The sequence below is a fragment of the Acinonyx jubatus genome, chromosome E1 (genome assembly GCF_027475565.1).
Source record: "Acinonyx jubatus isolate Ajub_Pintada_27869175 chromosome E1, VMU_Ajub_asm_v1.0, whole genome shotgun sequence".
Taxonomy (NCBI): Eukaryota; Metazoa; Chordata; class Mammalia; order Carnivora; family Felidae; genus Acinonyx; species Acinonyx jubatus.
The window spans coordinates 59,362,873-59,381,454 of record NC_069397.1 but is presented as its reverse complement, the minus strand read 5'-3'; the positions used below and the strand labels follow the sequence as shown (position 1 = coordinate 59,381,454).

Genomic DNA, 18,582 nt, shown 5'->3' with positions numbered 1-18,582 from the left:
CTCTCTCTCTGCCCCTCCCCCGTTCATGCTCTGTCTCTCTCTGTCCCAAAAATAAATAAACGTTGAAAAAAAAAATTAAAAAAAAAAAATAATAAAATCCATTTTGCTAATTACAAAAAATTTTTTTTCAGTTACGGTTTTCATTTTTTTAATGTTTGAGAGAGTGCATACATGCAGGGAAGAGGCAGAGAGCGAGAATCCCAAGCACACTTCATGCTGTCAGCACAAAGCCTGATGCGGGGCTCGATCTCACGAGCCGTGAGGTCGTGACTTGAGCTGAAATCTAGAGTCAGACGCTCAACTGACTGAACCACCCAGACAGCCCCATTTTGCTAATTTTTTTTTTCTCATTTGCTAATATTTTTAACTGATAGGATTGATATCATCTACACTTAACAGTTATTGTCGTGTTGATCTGAGCAGCCGCTTCCTGCCCGCTTTCTGGCCCAGGTGTCTTCTTTCCTGTGCCTGTGGGTCATCCGAACATTGTTTGTGTTCCATTTTAATGTATGTGTTGTTTCTGAGTGTATCTGTCTGGGCCCCGGGGATCACAGCACGGCCATGTGACCTCTCGCAGCCAGCTCCCGTCAGCACCATCTTCCTGCCGTCAGGCCCCGTCCCTGCATTGCTGTCGTAAACGTCACCTCTCCTATGTGGGAAACTGCTTCAGTCAGGATTAGCATTCTTGCTTTTAATTGTCAAACATAATTTTATTTATTTATTTATTTATTTATTTATTATTTTTTAATGTTTATTTTTGAGAGAGAGAGAGAAAGAGCTACAGAATGCAAGCCAAGGAGGGGCAGAGAGAGAGAGGGACACAGAATCTGAAGCAGGCTCCAGGCTCCGAGCTGTCAGCACAGAGCCCGATGTGGGGCTTGAACCCACCAGCCGTGAGATCATGACCTGAGCTAAAGTTGGACACTCAACCGACTGAGCCACCCAGGTGTCCCAAATTGTCAAACATAATTTTAAAAAACTCAAGAGGAGGGGCGCCTGGGTGGCTGTCGGTTAAGCGTCTGACTTCGGCTCAGATCATGATCTCATGGTTTGTGGGTTCAAGCCCCCCATTGGGCTCTGTGCTGACAGCTCAGGGCCTGGAGCCTGTGTCTGATTCTGTGTCTCCCTCTCTCTGCCCCTCTCCTCTTCTCTCACACTGTCTCTCTCTCTCCCCCTCTCTCCCCCCCTCTCTCAAAACTAAATAAGTATTGGGGCACCTGGGTGGCTGTCAGTTAAGTGTTCGACTTCAGCTCAGGTCATGATCTCATGGTTCGTGAGTTCGAGCCCCGCATTGGGCTCTGTGCTGACAGCTCAGAGCCTAGAGCCTGCTTCAGATTCTGTGTCCCCCTTTCTCTCTGCCCTCCCTTGCTTGCATGCTCTCTCTCTTTCAAAATAAACAGTAAAAAAAAAAAAAAAAAAAAAAAAAAACCAAGGTTATTTGACAATAAATTTCATATATTAAAAAAAAAAAAAACCAAGGTAGAGTCTGTGACGTTCACCTGGGCATTTGCCCTTTGTGTGTGTCCTTGAGTCCCGAGGTTCCAGCCTCCCTGTCATCAGCTCTTACGGCAGATGTGCTGATAACAAGCTCTCTGGTTTTCCTTTTTCACCTGTGTCCCTGCAGAATTTATTCTTTGGTCTGAAAGTAGGAGTTGACGGTTCTCAGCTCTCAACCCTTAAGATAATCGTGCCACTTCCTGCTGAGAAGCCTTCTACTGCCCAAACCTTTGTCTCCCACAAGCCACACACCTGTTCTGTCCACCAGCTTTCAAGAGTCTGTCATTTGTGCCCGAAGTCAGACGACGATGTGTCTGGGCACACGCTTCTTTGGCTTATCCTGTTTGGCATTGAATCTAAGGTGATTGTCTGTTGCCAAATTTGGGACGTTTTCAACCATCATTTCTTCAAGCGTTTTTTCGGCTCTATGCTTTTTTTTCCAGTAGGGACTCCGCTGACAAAAATGCTAGCTTTTTCTGTTCTTTTCCCGGGGGTCCCTGTGGCTCTGTTCCTTTTTCCAGTGCGTTTTCTCTGCTGTTCAGGCAGGTGATCCCTGCGTCTGTCCCCATGCTCGCCAGGCCCGTGTCCTCTCAGCGCTGCTCTGAGCCCACTGGGGGGACTTTTATTTCGATTTCAGTTCAAGATTTCCGTTTTGTTTTCTTTGTACCTTTTATTCCTCTAAAACTTTTCTTTTTCCACCGTTTTAACAGTGAGTCAGCTCGCACGGTTCCTCATCCGGCCTGCTTATTCCATGACCCCGTGATCCCGACGTCTGTGTCCCCCTCAGCGTTGTCTTTTCTCATTGTGTCGAGATCTTCCTGGTTATCGGCGTGATGAGTAACTTCAGACTCTGGTGCTCGGGCCCTCCGACCCTTACCACGCTGGTTTTGCTCCACTTCTGTGTTAGCAGGCCCCCCACCTCTCTGGGGCACAGGGCACGTCTGTATCCCGGCCCACTCTCTTGGGGTGGCTCTGAAGGACCGCTTGCTCTCCAGAGTCTTTGCCCTGCTGTTCTGCCGAGCCCAGTTAAGTCCTGGGCGGGTTCCCTGGCCCCACAGAGCTCAGCTCTGAAAGCTTTGGCTGTCCGGATGCTGCCTGGTTTCCACGCGGGCCCCTCAGGGACTCTGCGGGCAGACTGAAGGAATTCCTTTCTCTCGCTCCCCCTCTCTGCAATCCTCCCCACATGCTCTTCCCAGGAGGGGTGCAGGCCGCGTGGTGCAGGGTGGTGCAGGGTGGGCCCTTGTCTGTATGGGCGGCACCAGCGGAGTCTCCCTCGTCTGGGCTCCTGGTGCTTCTGGCTTGTGGCTGCTCTGGCCCCAAAGCCCGGAAACACAGGAAGGAAGATCAGGAACCCGCGGCAGAGCGCCCCCTGAGCCCCCGCCCCTCGCCCCCCTGCTCCTTGCCCTCCCCTGCCCCTGGCCCCGGGCCCCGCCCCCGCCCGCTGGGCACCCTCAGAGTCGCTTTGGGCTTTCAGCTTCCAGGAAGGAGAGGGACAGGGCACACGCTCATGGTCTTGTCCAAACAGCAGGCTTGCGCTGGGTTTTGAGTGTTAAATAGACTTAAAGTTCTGCAATGGACCCAACATGTGATACATCCCTGTACTGATGTTGTTTTGAGAATTAATACGTTTATGTTCATGAGTGAGGCTGGTTTGTACTCTCTCTTAGGATGCTCATTGTCAAATTTGGGGATCGCGGTTATTCTGGCCTCAAATATATTGGAAGATGTTCCCTATTTTCTCTGCTTTCTGAAAAAGTTTGTGTCAGACTGACGTCAGTTTTTCCTGAACCATTAATAGATTTCAACTCTGAACCCCCTGGTTTAGGATTTTCCTTGTGGGAAGGTTTTAAAGTGTGAATTCAGTTTTTTTCACAGTTAAAAGATGATCCAGGGGCGCCTGGGTGGCGCAGTCGGTTAAGCGTCCGACTTCAGCTCAGGTCGTGATCTCGCGGTCCGTGAGTTCGAGCCCCGCGTCAGGCTCTGGGCTGACGGCTCGGAGCCTGGAGCCTGTTTCCGATTCTGTGTCTCCCTCTCTCTCTGCCCCTCCCCCGTTCATGCTCTGTCTCTCTCTGTCCCAAAAATAAATAAAAAACGTTGAAAAAAAAATTAAAAAAAAAAAAAAAGATGATCCAGATTTTCTTTTTGGCATGTCACTTTTTGATATTTTATTAGAAAATTATCTGGTTCATCTAAGTTTTTGAAAATTTGGCATAAAATTGCCTGTAGTATTGTCCTAAAAGTTTTAAAAGCCTGTAGGATCTAAAGTAATAACTGTGTTTTCATCGATTGCGTTGTTTCTGTTGACTTTTTTTTTCTTCCTTAGTCTTACCAGGAATTTATCTTTAAAAAAAAATTTTTTTTTAACGTTTATTTATTTTTGAGACAGAGAGAGACAGAGCATGAACAGGGGAGGGTCAGAGAGAGAGGGAGACACAGAATCTGAAACGGGCTCCAGGCTCTGAGCTGTCAGCACAGAGCCCGACGCGGGGCTCGAACTCACAGACCGCGATATCATGACCTGAGCCGAAGTCGGCCGCTCAACCGACTGAGCCACCCAGGCGCCCCAGGAACTTATCTTTTTAATTTTCTGTTTTCTCAGTATGTAGTATTACCTTTACTCTTTCCTTTCTTCTACTTTATTTAGTTGGCCTTCTTGTTTTTGAAATAGCTATTCAGCTCATTGATTTTTCACCCTTCTTTTCTAAAAAAAGCTACTATGGCCATAAATATTTTCTTAAATTTTTTTTTAATGTTTTTATCTATTTTTGAGACAGAGACAGAGCATGAGCAGGGGAGGGACAGAGAGAGAGGGAGACACAGAATCCGAAGCAGGCTCCAGGCTCCGAGTTGTCAGCACAGAGCTTGACGCAGGGCTTGAACTCACGGACTGTGAGATCATGACCTGAGCCGAAGTCGGACGCACAACCGACTGAGCCACCCGGGCGCCCCTGGCCATAAACATTTTTAAAAGGACAGTTTTCAATCCCTTCATTAAGTTTTGGTAAGCGTTGTATTAATGATAACTCAGGCCAAAATAATTTCTTACCTCTACTGATTCTTTCTTTGACCTCTGGGTTGTAGGAACATTTTTTCTAATTCCCAGATGACTAGAAGGCTGGTAAAGACTGGCCTCTGCAGACATTAGGTGGTAAGCTTCCACTGTTTTCCTGCGAAGATTCTTGCTTTCTCGATACTAGGGTTATACGTCATCTGTCGCCAGCGCCTCTCAGTTTGTGTTGGGACCACGTGCCTTCCACTCAGTCCTAGGGAATCTTCACTTCCAGGTGGACACACGGTGACAGTAAGCGTCCCCAGCCCTGGATGGCACAGACGTCTACTCCCCAAAGAGGGCAGTTGACCGGAACCTTCCCCAAGGGAAGGAGACCTGAACCTGACAGAATCCCTCTTTCTGCAGGAGGAGCCGTGCCGGCCGATGGCACACCCGTGGGTCTAGCGCTCGGGAGGCTCAGAAACAGGACACATCTCCTGAACTTCCTGGTGGCCCGGCTCAGGCAGAAGGTATGGCCTCCCCTTTGACACTTGGGCTGGGCAGGTCTTTGGCTGGACCTCTTGGCCTCTCTGTGCCTCAGTTTCCCTCCCAGGAAGGGGTTATTGTGAGGTAACATGTCCCCAGCAAGGTGCACACAGTAAGGCCCGGTCACCGAGAGGAAAGTCCAGAGGCGCAGCACCCACGGTGGGGCCCACGCAGGACTGCTGCCCCCTCGGGACACGCCAGAGCGCGTGGGGGTGCCCTGATGTGGCGCGAGATGCCTCGGAGGCCCAGCCCTTTCAGTCAGGCTGGCCGGCGCCCACTGTTTCCTGGGACGCAAGTTCTGCCCTGTCACACGTGTTGCCAGGGTCACAGCCGTGCTTTATTGCTACAAATTCATAATTTCTCTTTTTTTAGAGTTTTTTTTTTTTTTATCGTGGTGAAATATACATAAAGTGTACAATTTTCAAGCGTACGTTCAGTGACGTTAACTACATTCACAACGTGTATAAACATCACCACTGTCCATTCCCAGAACTTTTTCGTTATCCAAACAGAAACCGTCCCCATCGAACACTGACCCCACATCCCTTCCCCCGGGGACGTCTGCCCTGCCTCCGGGAGCTAGACGACTCTCCCGTGAGCGGGGTCTGCGGAATCTGCCCTCGCGTGACTGGCTCATTTCCCTCGGCCTCATGTCTTCGCGGCTCACCCACGGGCGGTAGTGTAAACCAGTGCTCACGCCTTCTGGGGACAGAGTGATAAACCGCTGTGTTTCCCACACCGTCCGTCCTCCGATGGACACTTAGCTGCTCCCACGCTTGGCACTTGCGGAGAACGCTGCTGTGAACACGGTGTCCCAGCATCTGTTCAAGCCCCTGCTTTCAATTCTCTGGGGTACGTGTGCAGGAGTGGAATTGCTGGGTCGATGGTGACTCTGAAGAACCACCGAGCTGTTTTCACGAGCGGCTACTCTGGCTGCGTGTGAGGACTCCGGCGGCCCACGTCCTGGTTCCCACCACCTATTTTCTGTCTTTTCGACTCTAGCCGATCCAGTGGGGCGAAATGGTACCTCACAGTGGTTTTGATTTGCATTTCTCCTGATGGCTAATGATGCGGAGCATCTTTTCATAGAGTTATTGGCCATCTGTGTGCATTCTTTGGAAAAATGTCTTCAAATCCTTTGCCCATTTGTAATTGGATTGTCTTTTTTGTCGTTGGGTTTGAAGAGTCCTTCGTGTACATTGCATACTAGTCCCTTATCAGATGCCCAGTTTGTAAATTTTTCCTCCCATTTCCAGGCTTGTCTTTTCACTTTCTTGACAGTGTCCTTTGAAGCACAGGTTTTTAGTTTTTACGATTCCTGGTTTTGTCTGCGTTTTCTTCCTGCTTATGCTTTTGGTGTCGGGCCGCCCTGTCGCCTTCTGTGTGGATATGTTCTTCGTGAGGCAACAGAAAGAGGGAATTCCACATGGTCCTTGGAGTCCGTAAATACGCGAATCACACCACCTTGTATATTCAGACGGACCTCCGTACGCACGCGAGGGGAGGGGGCTCGGGACGCTCTGGACTTGCTGCCTCCCGTTCTCAGGCGTGCACACGCTTTACAAACAGGAAATAAGCATTTAAAGCTTTAATTTTCTTTTGATAGTCAGAGAGCATATGATTATTGTGAGGAAAAATGTCCACTTCAAAGTGGTTTTTGTTTCTATTTTCATTAACAGCGTCTATCCAACGGTCACCTTTTTTGATGCGTATGTGACAAATTCAAAGAATAAGATACTCACCAGGACTTCACTGTAGGAGTTCCTGGAATAGGAACACAATATTTTTTATCTGCCTGAGAATAAAGTGGGAAAGTCAGAGTGTAGAGAGGTGCCATTCTGTCCGTTGGTTCCTTTTTCCTTCCTTGTATCAGCAGGAGGACAGATGTTGTCCAGAGAAGCTGCCAAAGTGAGGCGCTGGGCCCGGAGCTCTGGCCAGAGACCCGCTTTGGGGACCTCACGGCTGCCCTGTGGCGACCAAAGCTGCCGCGCACGCCTGGCACTCCCCTTCTTCACCTTCCGGGCGCTCCTGCCTTCTGTCTGCTCCCCAGTTGTCAGTCACCTCCTCTCGACAGCCTTGGCTTCACCCCTCCCACCCCCACCTCCCCCTCCCAGGCCCCGGATTGCCTGCAGGTGTTTGTTTCCATCTGTACTAGGCTCAGGAAGAGGGTTTGAGGCCTCCGCCTCCGCCTGGGCAGTTCCCGGCCTGGATGCTCCGCACCCAGCCTTGGGGTCCAATGCAGGCTCCGCCACAGGTGCCCGAGTCCACCTGCAGGGGACGGGTGGGGCACAGGCCTGCGTGGCCACTGCGTTGAGCCAGAGAGGAGAGACTGACAAACGTGTTCCTTTCTGATCTTCGCACAGTTTCTGCTGCGCCTCTGCCCTTCTCCTGCTTCCCTGCCCTCTTGCCCTCTGGAGCTGGCACCCCTCCTAACGTTGCCCCTGAAACGGCCCCCCAGCTGCTGCAGAAACCCCTGGGCGCGGACACCGTCCAGCACGAGCTGCCCCACGAGGTGGGCCAAGTGCACCTGGAGGCTTTGGAGCTGCAGAAGCAGGTGGCTGAGCTCGAGGAGCATATCGGGAGCCACTGGCGGTTACGAGCCTTGGACCAGGTGGCCCTTGCGAGGCAGGTGGGTACCCCGCCCCACTGTCCCCCTCTTCCAACTGGCCGCTCTCACAGTCGGGCCTGGTCCTCGGCAGACACGGTGCCGGAGGGGTGCGGCCCCACCTCAGGCCTCCGGGCCCTGGGACCCTCCACCTAAGGCCAGCGTAGGAAACCCGCACGTGTGAAGAGGGCTCTTCTGTTTCCCCTAAAAGGGAGTCCTTGACTCTTGCTAGGGCTTTGGGAAGCCCTGAAAGGAAATGCAAATTGGGGGTTTTCCTGGTGAGGATTTATCTCCCAGAGCGCTTGAGGCCACGGCCCCTACACACGTGACAGTGGGCCCCGTGTGGGTGTCACTGGGGTTCCCGTCATGGTCCCCGTCAGGCCCTCCGCAGCCAGTGCCCATCTGGCTCCATGTTTGAGGCAATGTTCCGAGCCGTGAGAGAGCCCTGCGGCCGCCGTCCCCGCAGATCTGACAGACCGGCCACTTTCCTTCTCACCGAAGGCTGTTGGAAATGCTGTTGAGAGCACGCATTCCTTACTGTCTGTTACCTGGGGGGACCTGGGGTTCCCGCGGTTACCTGTGTCATATGGTGGCCCGCGGTCACGACTGTACCGTGGTACCAGAGCGCGCCCAGAGCTCCGGGCGCGGTGGTATAGGGCAACAGTCCTCATGTGTCCCAAGCTCGGTCCCAGGGGCGGCACTGACGGGCATGAGTGGGACTCGGCTCCGGGACCACGTCCGTCCGTCACCGGAGGACTGGAGGGAAGGTGGGTCCACTCCCTGCTGGCGTGGAAGCGCCTGGACGCGCCTTGGGGCAGACAGCTGTGTGAGAAACGGCCCAGAGGGGAGGCGGGACACAGAAACACCACCCGGAGGGCCAGCCCTCCTGCCATCCCGGCCACGGGCCCCCTCACCCCGTGTCCACCGTTCATCTCAGATGCTGCCCGTGCGTGGCCCCGAGGTCGGCTGCGTGGGGGTTCCTATAATACCCCTCGCCTGCTTCGCGGATCCTGCTTGCTTAGGGGGAAGAGATCCTACAAATCAGCAGCATTTAAAATCCAGATGTTTAATTCTGTGGCAGGCAGGCTGGGGCTGAAGCACGTGTGACCTTGGGGAGAAATCGAGCACAGGAAACCTAGGGCCGGTCCCGGTGCCCAGACGAGGGCCGTTCCCGGGAGCGCCAGCATCTTGGCGGCCCGGAGCCTTGAGCGCTCCCAGTGCCGAGATCCTGTTTCCGAGTGTCTCGCTCTGAGAGGAAGCAGGATAAGTGGTGGGCTCCACCACGGAGACCCGGAAACAGGGCGATGGGACAGAAGGACGCAGGCACCCAAGGGCCTCAGGCGCTGGCCACAGAATAAGCAGGACTTGCAGCGTGGGGTCAAGGAGAGGGTGGAGGCGGGAGGCTGGTCCCCCAGATGTGGAGGGGCCGGTGCACCGGGCAGCCGTCCTGAAGCAGAAAGGAGAACGAGGCTGCGACGCAGCACCCATGACGCCTCGGTTACAAAGGGAGAGGGCAGCTTTCCAGGGGAGCAGCCTGCAGACGCTGCTTCCGAGGGGTGTGCTCCCATCGCGGATGCGGGGACAGACGGGTGTCCTGGGCTTCCGAGCCAGCCGCGCCCGGGGGTCACAGCCTGGCCGCAGACTGCAGCCACAAGCGACGCATTAAAACCGGCCTGTCAGGAGCCTTGCAGGGACCCGGGAGACAGCTGTCACGTGGGGCTCTGTGCCCAGGGTGGGAGAAACCAGCTGTGTGGGACATGATTGGACGGTTGGTGAGGTCTGCTCGTGGCCTGTGTATCAGGTCATAACGTTGCGTCCGGGGTAAACGTCAGTTGTTCGAAACCGTGGTTTGAAGAGAACATCCGTTTTGGGGAGGCACGGACTGGAGCATCCAGGTGTCAGGGAAGCTGATGTCGCCAACTTAAATGTCGGCGGATCAGGGAGCAACCCGTAAGGTGAGGGGGCCGGTGGCAACGGAGCAGGGGGGTCGGTGCCGCCAGGGCACTGCCCTAGTAGCTCCCGTGCGAGTCTCACGTTCTCCCGGGTGGAGGCAGGTCCCACACCCCCCGGCCCAGGACAAGGGACCGTGCAGAGCTCAGTCACCCTCCCCAAGGGCAGCAGAGACCACTGCCCGCCCGGCACCTGCACATCCCTGCAGCTGTCCTGTCTCCGGTGACCCCCAGCCCGGGGGGGATTGACCCAGGCCCAGGGGTCTCCCTGCCAACCTTCCTCCCAGTCCTAACGACCCTCCAGCCCCGAGCACAACGGGAGGGACGCTCTGGGTCCACTGGGGGGCAGTGTTGGCTGGCGGTCCTCCCCGCCGACTCTGCCTGCAGCCTTGGCAACCCTCAGGAGAACCCGCGGGAGCCAGCCGCCCTGGCCAGCGCCCCTCTGCACCCCGGGTCGGGGCTTGCTCTGACAGCCTCCCGTAGGGCTTCTCTGTGGAGCCCGGTGGCCGCTGCCCTTGGAACAGAGTCCCCACGGGGACGCCTCCCTGGCCAGGATGCCGGGAGCACACCCACAGGGCTGGCGTGAGGGGCCGCCTGGGCCCCAGCCCGCAGTCGCTCACGAGTCCCGGAATGTGTGGTCACAGGCGTCACGTCGTGGGCGTGGGCAGAGCATAGAAAGAGATCAGAGCAGTTGGGTCAGAAACGGAACCCAGGACAGCCCCCGGCTGGGGGACAGGGCTGCAGAGCCCACTGCGCAGCCATGGGGGCTAGAGCTGGGCCACTTGCAAGTGTGGCCCCCCAGAACCTGGACACAGGCCCCCCGGTGAGGGCTCGACTCCGGGCTCTCGCAGGGGGCCGCCTTGCCGGCTGCAGGCCTGCTCCCGAGAGTCGGTTTTCCCTGAGGCCTCTGAGCAAGTGTCTTTTCAGGGCTGCTCTTTCCTCACGTAAAGTGGCTCAGGTGACTCCCAACACTGCGCTCCTGGGGAGGGCACGACCTGTCCTCCCTTCCTCCGGGTCTATCCCAGCTCCTCCAGAGACCCGAGGGCCCCACTCGTGTCCTGGGCCCTCGGGAGAAGGTCGGCGAGGCTGAGAGCAGGCCCGGGTCCCACCACTGGGGAGAGGGTGTGGATTTGGGTGCTGGGGCCTCAGTGCCTCGGGCCGTCTCCCCGCCCCGACCTCTCTTCCTGCCGAACTAGCCTGGCACACTCCAGAGGCTTCCGGGCTGCCTGAGGAACAGTGGCCACTGGAGGGCACAGATGCCCGCCAGCCCTGGAGAGGCACACCAGGAAACAAGGCCAGGACAGAGCGTGCTGGTCTGTTCCAGGGACTCCGGGCTGCTTCCCGCTCTGGCTCCGGCGTGTGTGGCCAGGACAGGGGCACAGTGCAGCTTTTCATGGGTGTAGGGAGCAGCCGTGCCTAAGTAGGCCACCTGCCTCCCTAGGGGCCTTGGACACCAGTTCCTCCTGGGCCTCTGTCTGGCTCAGAGGCAGCCCGCACACACGTTCTCCTCTTCCTCTCTCTCGTTCTCTACTCCCCGCCTCGTTCCGAACACCCCTCTGAGTGGACTGCATGCGTGTATCGGGGCCATGTGGTGACCCAACACGGGGACCCCACAGCGCAGGGTCCAGATAGTAAGGAAGAGAGCGGAGGGAGGCCTCTGCTGGCTCCTCCACTCCAGGTGACCCCGGTGCCCATGACCTGTGCACCCAGCCTGCCACCCTGGTGCATACGCAGCCCTCGTGAGTCCCGGAGGCCGAGTGTAGGTGCCAGCTGGCTCCTCATTGTCCTTGCTGGAAAGGTACAGGCTCGGTGGGGGTCGCAAGAGGCCAGAAGCAGGCCTGGTCTCCACAGTCTGTGGTCTTCGTTCACCCCACTCATGGAAGAGGTGGCCTCCTGCATGTGGGGTCCCCATTTCATTGTCAAGACTCGCTGGCCCTTCCTTTGTCTCATCCTGCAAGGATGTTCCCCAGGGGTGCGGGCTCTGGGGCGGCCAGCCTGCCCCTCTCCCACCTGGAGGGCTGGGCTTACAAGCTCTCTGCCTATGGCTTTGTTCACAGGTCCCTGCAGACCAAGGACCCAAGGGGACCAAAGACCAGAAGCCACAGCCCCCGCAGGTGTCGTCTGTGCCCCGACTCCAGAGGAAACTGAAGGAGGCGGCCCGAGAAATCATCCGCCTCCGCCTAGAGAAGGAGCAGCTCCTGGAGGCAGGAAACAGGCTCCGAGCAGAGCTGGGCCGCGGCCCAGGTGAGCGTGGGGTTGGCGGGTCGGGGGCCTCACAGACCTGCCCTCTCCTGGCCTGCTGCCCGGAAGGGGGGAAGCTTTGCCGCCCTGCGGCGAGAACGGGCCGGGGGAGGGCCTGGCCTGGCTTCTCAGGCGGGAGAACAGAAGCCTCTCTTGTGGAGTGAAGCTGGGGTCAGGGGTCACGGGCACAGAGCAGAGCTTCACGCTGCCACGGGGTTTCCACGAACCGGTTCCTGTGGCAGCACTTGTGAGAAAAATACTGCAAAGCGGGCGGCCTTTCTGGGCCACCGTGTTCCTGGGCCGGCTGTGCTGGGCTTCTCTGAGTGACGGCCGCTGTGTCTGCACTGCGACCCGGGCCCAGCTGCCTACAGGTGTCTGAGAGGGTGCTGGGTTCCGAGACCGACAGGCAGTGCTGAAACCGGGCTGGAAAGAGACGTGCCCTTGTTCCAGCCTGCGGCACGGGCCCCGGCAGCCACTCTGAGTTCTGTGAGCTCACAGAACCCCGGGGCTTCGCTTGCAGCCGGCGAGACTCACACTGATACCGCTTTGGCGAGAATTTATTAGATGTGGGTTCACTGCAGGACTTCATTTATAGTAGTGGCATTTCACAAGCCACAGCGTACAGGATAAGGTCTCTGAACAAACCAGTAAGGAAATCATATGCTCCGAGCCAACGGTAGACTAACGGCACGTCGTTCCAGGCGAGGGCAGACGGCCGGCATGGCCCGGATTTAGCTGCCAGCCTATAAAGCGCCACCATAGAGTGGTACCTGGTGGCCCATAGCACTCTGCTGTCTCCTGGACCTGTGGCTGTCCTCGTTTTCTGAGGCCTTCACGTGAGCAGTGGTGCGATATTCAGTCCACACTGCCCTCTCCCCATCGTCTGTGCACATATTACCTATGCTCGTCTTTGCAGCAACCGTAAGCACGGAGAAAGGCTTCCCTAAACAAGGCTAAAAAGTGAACTACCCCATAGGCGGGGGAAGGCAAAGATCAACCGCTGTGACGGTACATTTAAACGTCTCTAAGGAAAAGACGCAGCGAACACAGACAAAGGGAGATGTTTTCGACGTGTCTGACGGGCGGAAAGGATCGATGCCTAAAACAGGTGTCTACAGATCACACGCAAGGGCCCAGATGGCCCGTCCCAGGAGAAGTGCACGTAGCTGGTGAGGGTGCAGGTGACACGTGGCCTCAGGAGTCTGAAGGAGCCGCTGAAGTCAGCATTGAGTCTGGACCTCAGATTGAGCAGTGTCACTTGGCAGTGAGGAGCACGGGGCACGTGCGTGTCGGTGGGGGTCTTCGTCGTTGAAACCTTTTGGACAACTTGACTGCGTCTGTCTCTCTCTACGATTCTGCCCTTTGAATCGGCAGTCCTTCTCTTAAAAATCTAATTAAAAGATACTTCACGGGGGAAAAGGATGTATGTGCAGGATATTCTCAGCAGCGCTTTTGCTGTGGTGAGAAAGTAATTGGGAATAGGGCAGACCCCGGAGTCCAGAGCTTGGGGCGCTGCTGGGCTCCCTGCAGGTCACCCCCACCGGGTGCTGCCTCCACCCGCAACTCGAAGCCAGGTGGGGCGGAGAGCTGGCTTTTCCGCCGTTCGACTCCAGTCCTTTGCGGGTGATGCTTTGGCAAATACAATAAAAAGGTGGCGGTGCCAGGTCACCCCCAAAGCTCCTAACGCTTATTCTCATCGTGGGCCCGGTGTCGTCTGTGCACCACCGGGCCAACTGACCCCTCTTGGGCAGATGCCGCCTGGACAAGCCGTTTGCGGACAGAAGCCACCGCCGGAGAGCGTGTCTGTGTCAGCAGGCGGGCACACGGGAGACGGTGTGTGCGCGTGCGTGTGACTGTGCACGCACATAGACGGAGGGCTGTGAAGAAGCATGTCCGTTTCTCCGCGGTTTGGGGAGGAAGCTACCGAATGAGATTTTAGGACTTTTCTCTGAATACTTCTGTATTGTTTGCAATCTGCAGCTGTACCAAACACTCTCAGTTTGCTTCCTTCTGGGAAGGCCATCTTCCCCCAAACCATGCGGGTGGTGGGGTTTCTGCTCTCCCACAGGCGTGCTTGGACCTCATGGCAAAGGCTTTAGGCGAGACTGGTCTGTCTGCATTTATTTTACAGAGATGATTTATCTGGTGCGTAAATACAGGTGGCATGTAAACCAACTGTGACGAAAATATCTTATCATCGTTTAACAGCATGAATAACGTAAGACAGTCCAGCCGAGGTGGCATCATCTGTCTCCTGTGGTTTCCAGGTGCTTTTCCGGGCGCCTCTGCAGACCACCCCCCCCCCCCCGGCCCCGCCTGCACCCGCCCCGGGATGTGTCCTCCCTCAGCTGCCTGCGGCAAGCACCCCGTCCCCGTCTCCGCAGCCCGGGGCTCCTCGAGGGGTCATCTGCAAGAATCTTCACATCCAGTGCTGTTGTAAAGACTTTGCTTTGGGGGCAGTCGCAGGATCGCAGCAAAACTGCAGGGAAGGTCCAGAGCTTGTCCGCGTGCCCGCCCCTCGCGCACAGCCTGCCCACGTACCCGCCACAGTGCTGTCGGAAGCCTCGTGCAGGGACGTTTCGCCTGCTCATCCCTCCCCCACCCCGGCAGCCCTGGATCCTTGTCCTGTCCCCACAGCTCTGCCTTTTCCCAGGGTGCCTGGCACTTGGAGTCACACAGCCTAGAGCCTTTCATACCTGGCCTTTTCCCCTGAGTTTTTGTGTGTTCTGATTATAAAAAGGCTGTTTGCTCATTGCAAAGATGTAAGTGTGTGCAGGGAGGTGTTAATTCCTACAGGAAAGCACAGATTACTGACCTGAGCAAACCCGCGGCCCGGAGGCGGTGCCAGGCGCCTGTCCGTCCATCACGGTGTGAGTGTGCAAGCCCCCACACGACCCCACGCTGGAGCGGGTGCCACACGAGCTCTGGACCGGCCCTCTCAGGACGCGTGGGGCCCGGACGGCCGAGCCCACCTCCAGCCAAAGCGGGTCTTGTGCGTTCCCAACAGTGAATGAAAGCGCTTGTCCGACCGCAGCCTCGCAAGACGCCGTGCTCGTTCGGAGCTGTTTGGGCCTGTCCACTCAGGGAAAACGCGTCGTCGTTTAACTCGGATTTCCAGTGCGTGTGTGCTGCCAGTGGGTGATGCCTCATCATGTCGTTTTCCTGCTGAAATTGTTGTTCGTCCAGAAGTGATTTGCTAAAAAAAAAAAAAAAAGGACAGGGGCGCCTGGGGGGCTCCGTGGGTTAAGCATCTAGACTTCAGCTCAGGTCGTGATTTCACAGTCCGTTGAGTTCGAGCCCCACGTCGGGCTCTGTGCCGGCAGCTCGGAGCCTGGAGCCTGCTGTGGATTCTGTGTCTCCTCTGCTCTTTGCCCCTCTCCCATTTGCACATGTGCTCTCTTTCTCCCTCTCTCAAAAATAAACATTTGGGGCGCCTGGGTGGCTCAGTCGGTTAAGCGTCCAGACTTCGGTTCGGGTCGTGATCTCACGGTTCGTGGGTTCGAGTCCGCGTTGGGCTCTGTGCTGACAGCTCAGAGCCTGGAGCCTGCTTGGGATTCTCAAAAATAAATAAAAACATTTGAAAAAAGTTTAAAAAAGGACAAATGAGGCTTTCGTTGGCCTGCTGACCCCACACTGTTTAGCAGGTACACGTGAGTAAATAGTTCCCCACCTTTCTTTTTCATAATTACATGCACGTTTAAAAGCCTGTTGTGAGCAGAAGGTGATCTGTTGTTTTGCATCCGCCTGCCAGGGGCTCCTTGACGCCTGCGGCCACACCTTCCTGGAGCCTCTCTCTGGCGGCCCACATTTTGTTTTGAACCAGGGTCTAGAATGATGGCTTGGCTGGAGAAAATTCCATGTCGGCATTTTCTTATAACCTTTTCAAAGCGGGTGTTTCTCTGTCTTTGAAGAAGTTGGCCCTTGGCCGGTGAAGCCCCTTCCTTGGGGGGTTGGGGGGGGGTGTCCCTGTTCCCTCTGGCCGCTCTTCTCCTGTGACGCCAGCCTGGGTCTGAGCGGGAGTGGGCTGGTGTTACTTTAACCTGCTCAGGAATGGGATTGTTTTTTTTAATCTTAAGACTTGTGGTTTGTTGGTTTTTCCCATTCTTTGAAATTTTTAGCCATTGTTTCTTTAGATGTTCTTCCCTTCTTTCTAATCTCTTCTGGAGATCTCATTAGACCTGCTGGGAATCTCTCTCCTCTCCCCCCGCCCCCCTCCTTCCCTCCTGCTTTCTCCCTCAGTCTCTCGCCCATGTTGTCTCTTTCCCTCTCCATCTCTCTCCCTCTCTTCCCCCTCCCTCTCTCCCTTCATCTCTCTCTCTCTCTGTCCCTCTCCCTCCCTCCTTCTCTCTCCCTTCCCCCTCTTCCTCTATCTCTCCCTCTTCCCCTCCCCCTCCCCCCCTCCCTCCCTCCCTCCTACCAGTGGATGGATTCCTGTGTCTTTTTTTTTTATTAATTTTTTTTAAATGTTTATTTATTTTTGAGAAAGACAGAGACAGAATGCAAGTGGGTTAGGGACAGAGAGAGAGGGAGACACAGGGCCCCACCCAGGCACCCCAGATTCCTGTGTCTTTGCAAGTTTACATTTCACGTTTATTCATTCCTTTCTTTGGGTTTGTTTGATTATTCTTTTCCTGATTTCGTTAACATTTACTTTATTCTTGTTTAGTGATTGCATTTTTTAAGGTGTGAATCTTCCATCTGAGTGTCAAGGTTTTGAGGGATAGCGTCATCACTTTGATTAATGTCCAGATACTCTGCCATTATGGACTCAGGTTTTCTGTTTCACTCAAGTTGTTTAGGAGAGTTTCAGGATTTTTTGGTCATTTTCAAACGTGTTGAATTTTACTTTTGAACCTGTTCCTTTAGCAGCCTTATCATACCAGCTTATTAACGTTCTTTCTAAATATATGTGTAGTTGCCAAGAACCACGATTTTTGTGTTAAAATCTTGCCCGATTCTCCTTCCCTTCCTCACCGCGTGCGCCGTCCATTTTCCCGCTGCGTCACTTGGCGTGAAATATCCAGACAGTCACAGGTCCTGCCGGTCAGGTTGTGCAGTGTCCTTTCTGATGTTCAGCGCCGTCAGGGGCAGAAAAAATGACGTTTTTAATCAGGTGTTTGGAAGGGTCGTTTCCAGAAGGAGGCAAAATATGGCTCTTGGACACCTATGAAAAAAGATACAGATTTGGGGCTTTCTTGTCATTCAGCAGTGACAGCCAGCTCCAAGGAAAGGGCCAGTCGCGAGTTGCAGAATAAGGACCCTGAATTGCAAGTGGAGCTGGATCTGGTTCTTCTTCTTCTTTTAATGTTTGTTTATTTTTGAGAGAGGGAGAGAGACAGCGAGAGCAGGGAGCGGGGGTGCAGAGAGAGAGGGAGACACAGAATGTGAAGCAGGCTCCAGGCTCCGAGCCGTCAGCACAGAGCCCGACGCGGGGCTCGAACCCACGGACTGTGAGATCATGACCTGAGCCGAAGTCGGATGCCCGACCGACTGAGCCCCCCGGGCGTCCCCGGATCTGGTTTTTCTAAGGGGAGGGGCTGTCAGGGAAACTGTGGGTTGACCTCGTAAAGTGCAAGCGCGCCTCAACTTGCAGGTCTGTGGGGCTGGAGGCGGGCCGTGGGCGCCGAGGCCTTGCTGCCCTCAGAGCGGTTTCCACTCCAGAGCATATGTTTTCTTACCGTTTTTCTGCTTCGGATAAAACATAAGCTCAAACAAGGATGATTCGTGATCATAAGCAAGGCTGGTTGGCACTTGGCTGGATTATGTCCATAGGTGTAGCAAGAATGTTAATACACCGAGCCGGCTTTCCTGAGTTCACTTTGCTAGAAGTTTCCATCAGGAGTCCAGATTGGACTTTTTACAAGCTTCTCGTTTGTTGTCCTGATGAGGCCAGGAAGCCAGTAACGCACTGGTTTCATCTGCTAAATGATTTTGAGCAAATTCCTTTTATCCCAAGGTTTCAGAACTACCCTGAGGCTCCATGGCCTGCTGGAGGTGACCTTCCCAGCTCTTCGCCAGCTGTGTGCCTCAGCTCCTTAAGTCAACCGGAGTAACTTATGGTGACCGGTCCTGACAACTAAGTGAGCATCATGCTCAAATCTGGCCCGCACCACCCGTGTTTCCAGTCAAGTCCCGGTAAAACGGAGCACCGATTCTCAGGGCACCGGTGCAAGTAAAGAACCATGTTGCAGGAGGGTATTAAGAAACAAAATTCAAGCAGGTGAATTTGTAGATCTAATTGCCTTTGTTGAGCGATTCAGGACTCAGGGAGCATCCCATGCAGCCAAGTAGAGGGAGCTCAGAGGGGCTCCACAGAGTGGAAGGTTCTTACAGGAAGGACAGTGGGGGCAAGAGGTCCATTAGCAAAAGAAAAGGATTGTTTGCAGCCAGATCACCTTCCCTACCTGTAAGGGCCGGGGTCCTTTGGGGTTGGAGAGGACCCAGTGGCAGACTCCACTGACTACAGGGCTCCTGACAACCGGTTAAAGCTGCATTTCTGGGGGAGGTTGCAGCTAGGTCAGGCATAAAGCCCTGGTTTGGGCCTGTGATTTGCTTTTGAACAAAAAAAAGAAGACTGGGGCGCCCGGGGGCTCAGTAGGTTGAGCGTCCGACTCTTGGTTTCAGCTCAGGTCATGATCTCATGGTTCGTGAGTTTGAGCCCCGCTTTGGGCTCTGTGCTGACAGCAGGAGCCTGCTTGGGACTCACTTTCTCTTTCTCTCTCTCTCTCTCTCTCTCTCTCTCTCTCTCTCTGTCT

At 55.0% G+C, this 18,582-nt stretch overlaps 1 protein-coding gene across 10 annotated transcripts in view; it reads left to right on the top strand.

The window, feature by feature from the left end:
- Positions 1-18,582, top strand: part of CCDC57 (coiled-coil domain containing 57) — a 102,519-nt gene that overhangs the window by 44,582 nt on the left and 39,355 nt on the right. For 9 of the 10 annotated variants that reach the window (XR_008293946.1, XM_053211502.1, XM_053211500.1 and 6 more), the window contains 3 exons: positions 4,913-5,016; positions 7,491-7,661; positions 11,644-11,830. Coding sequence is in view for 9 of the 10 variants with exons in the window: in XM_053211502.1 (XP_053067477.1) it covers positions 4,913-5,016; positions 7,491-7,661; positions 11,644-11,830 (462 nt within the window). In the remaining variant the exon portion in view is untranslated. Of the gene's footprint in view, positions 1-4,912; positions 5,017-7,490; positions 7,662-11,643; positions 11,831-14,035; positions 18,578-18,582 lie in introns of those variants that run through there. The other variant, XM_053211507.1, reaches the window with a different exon arrangement.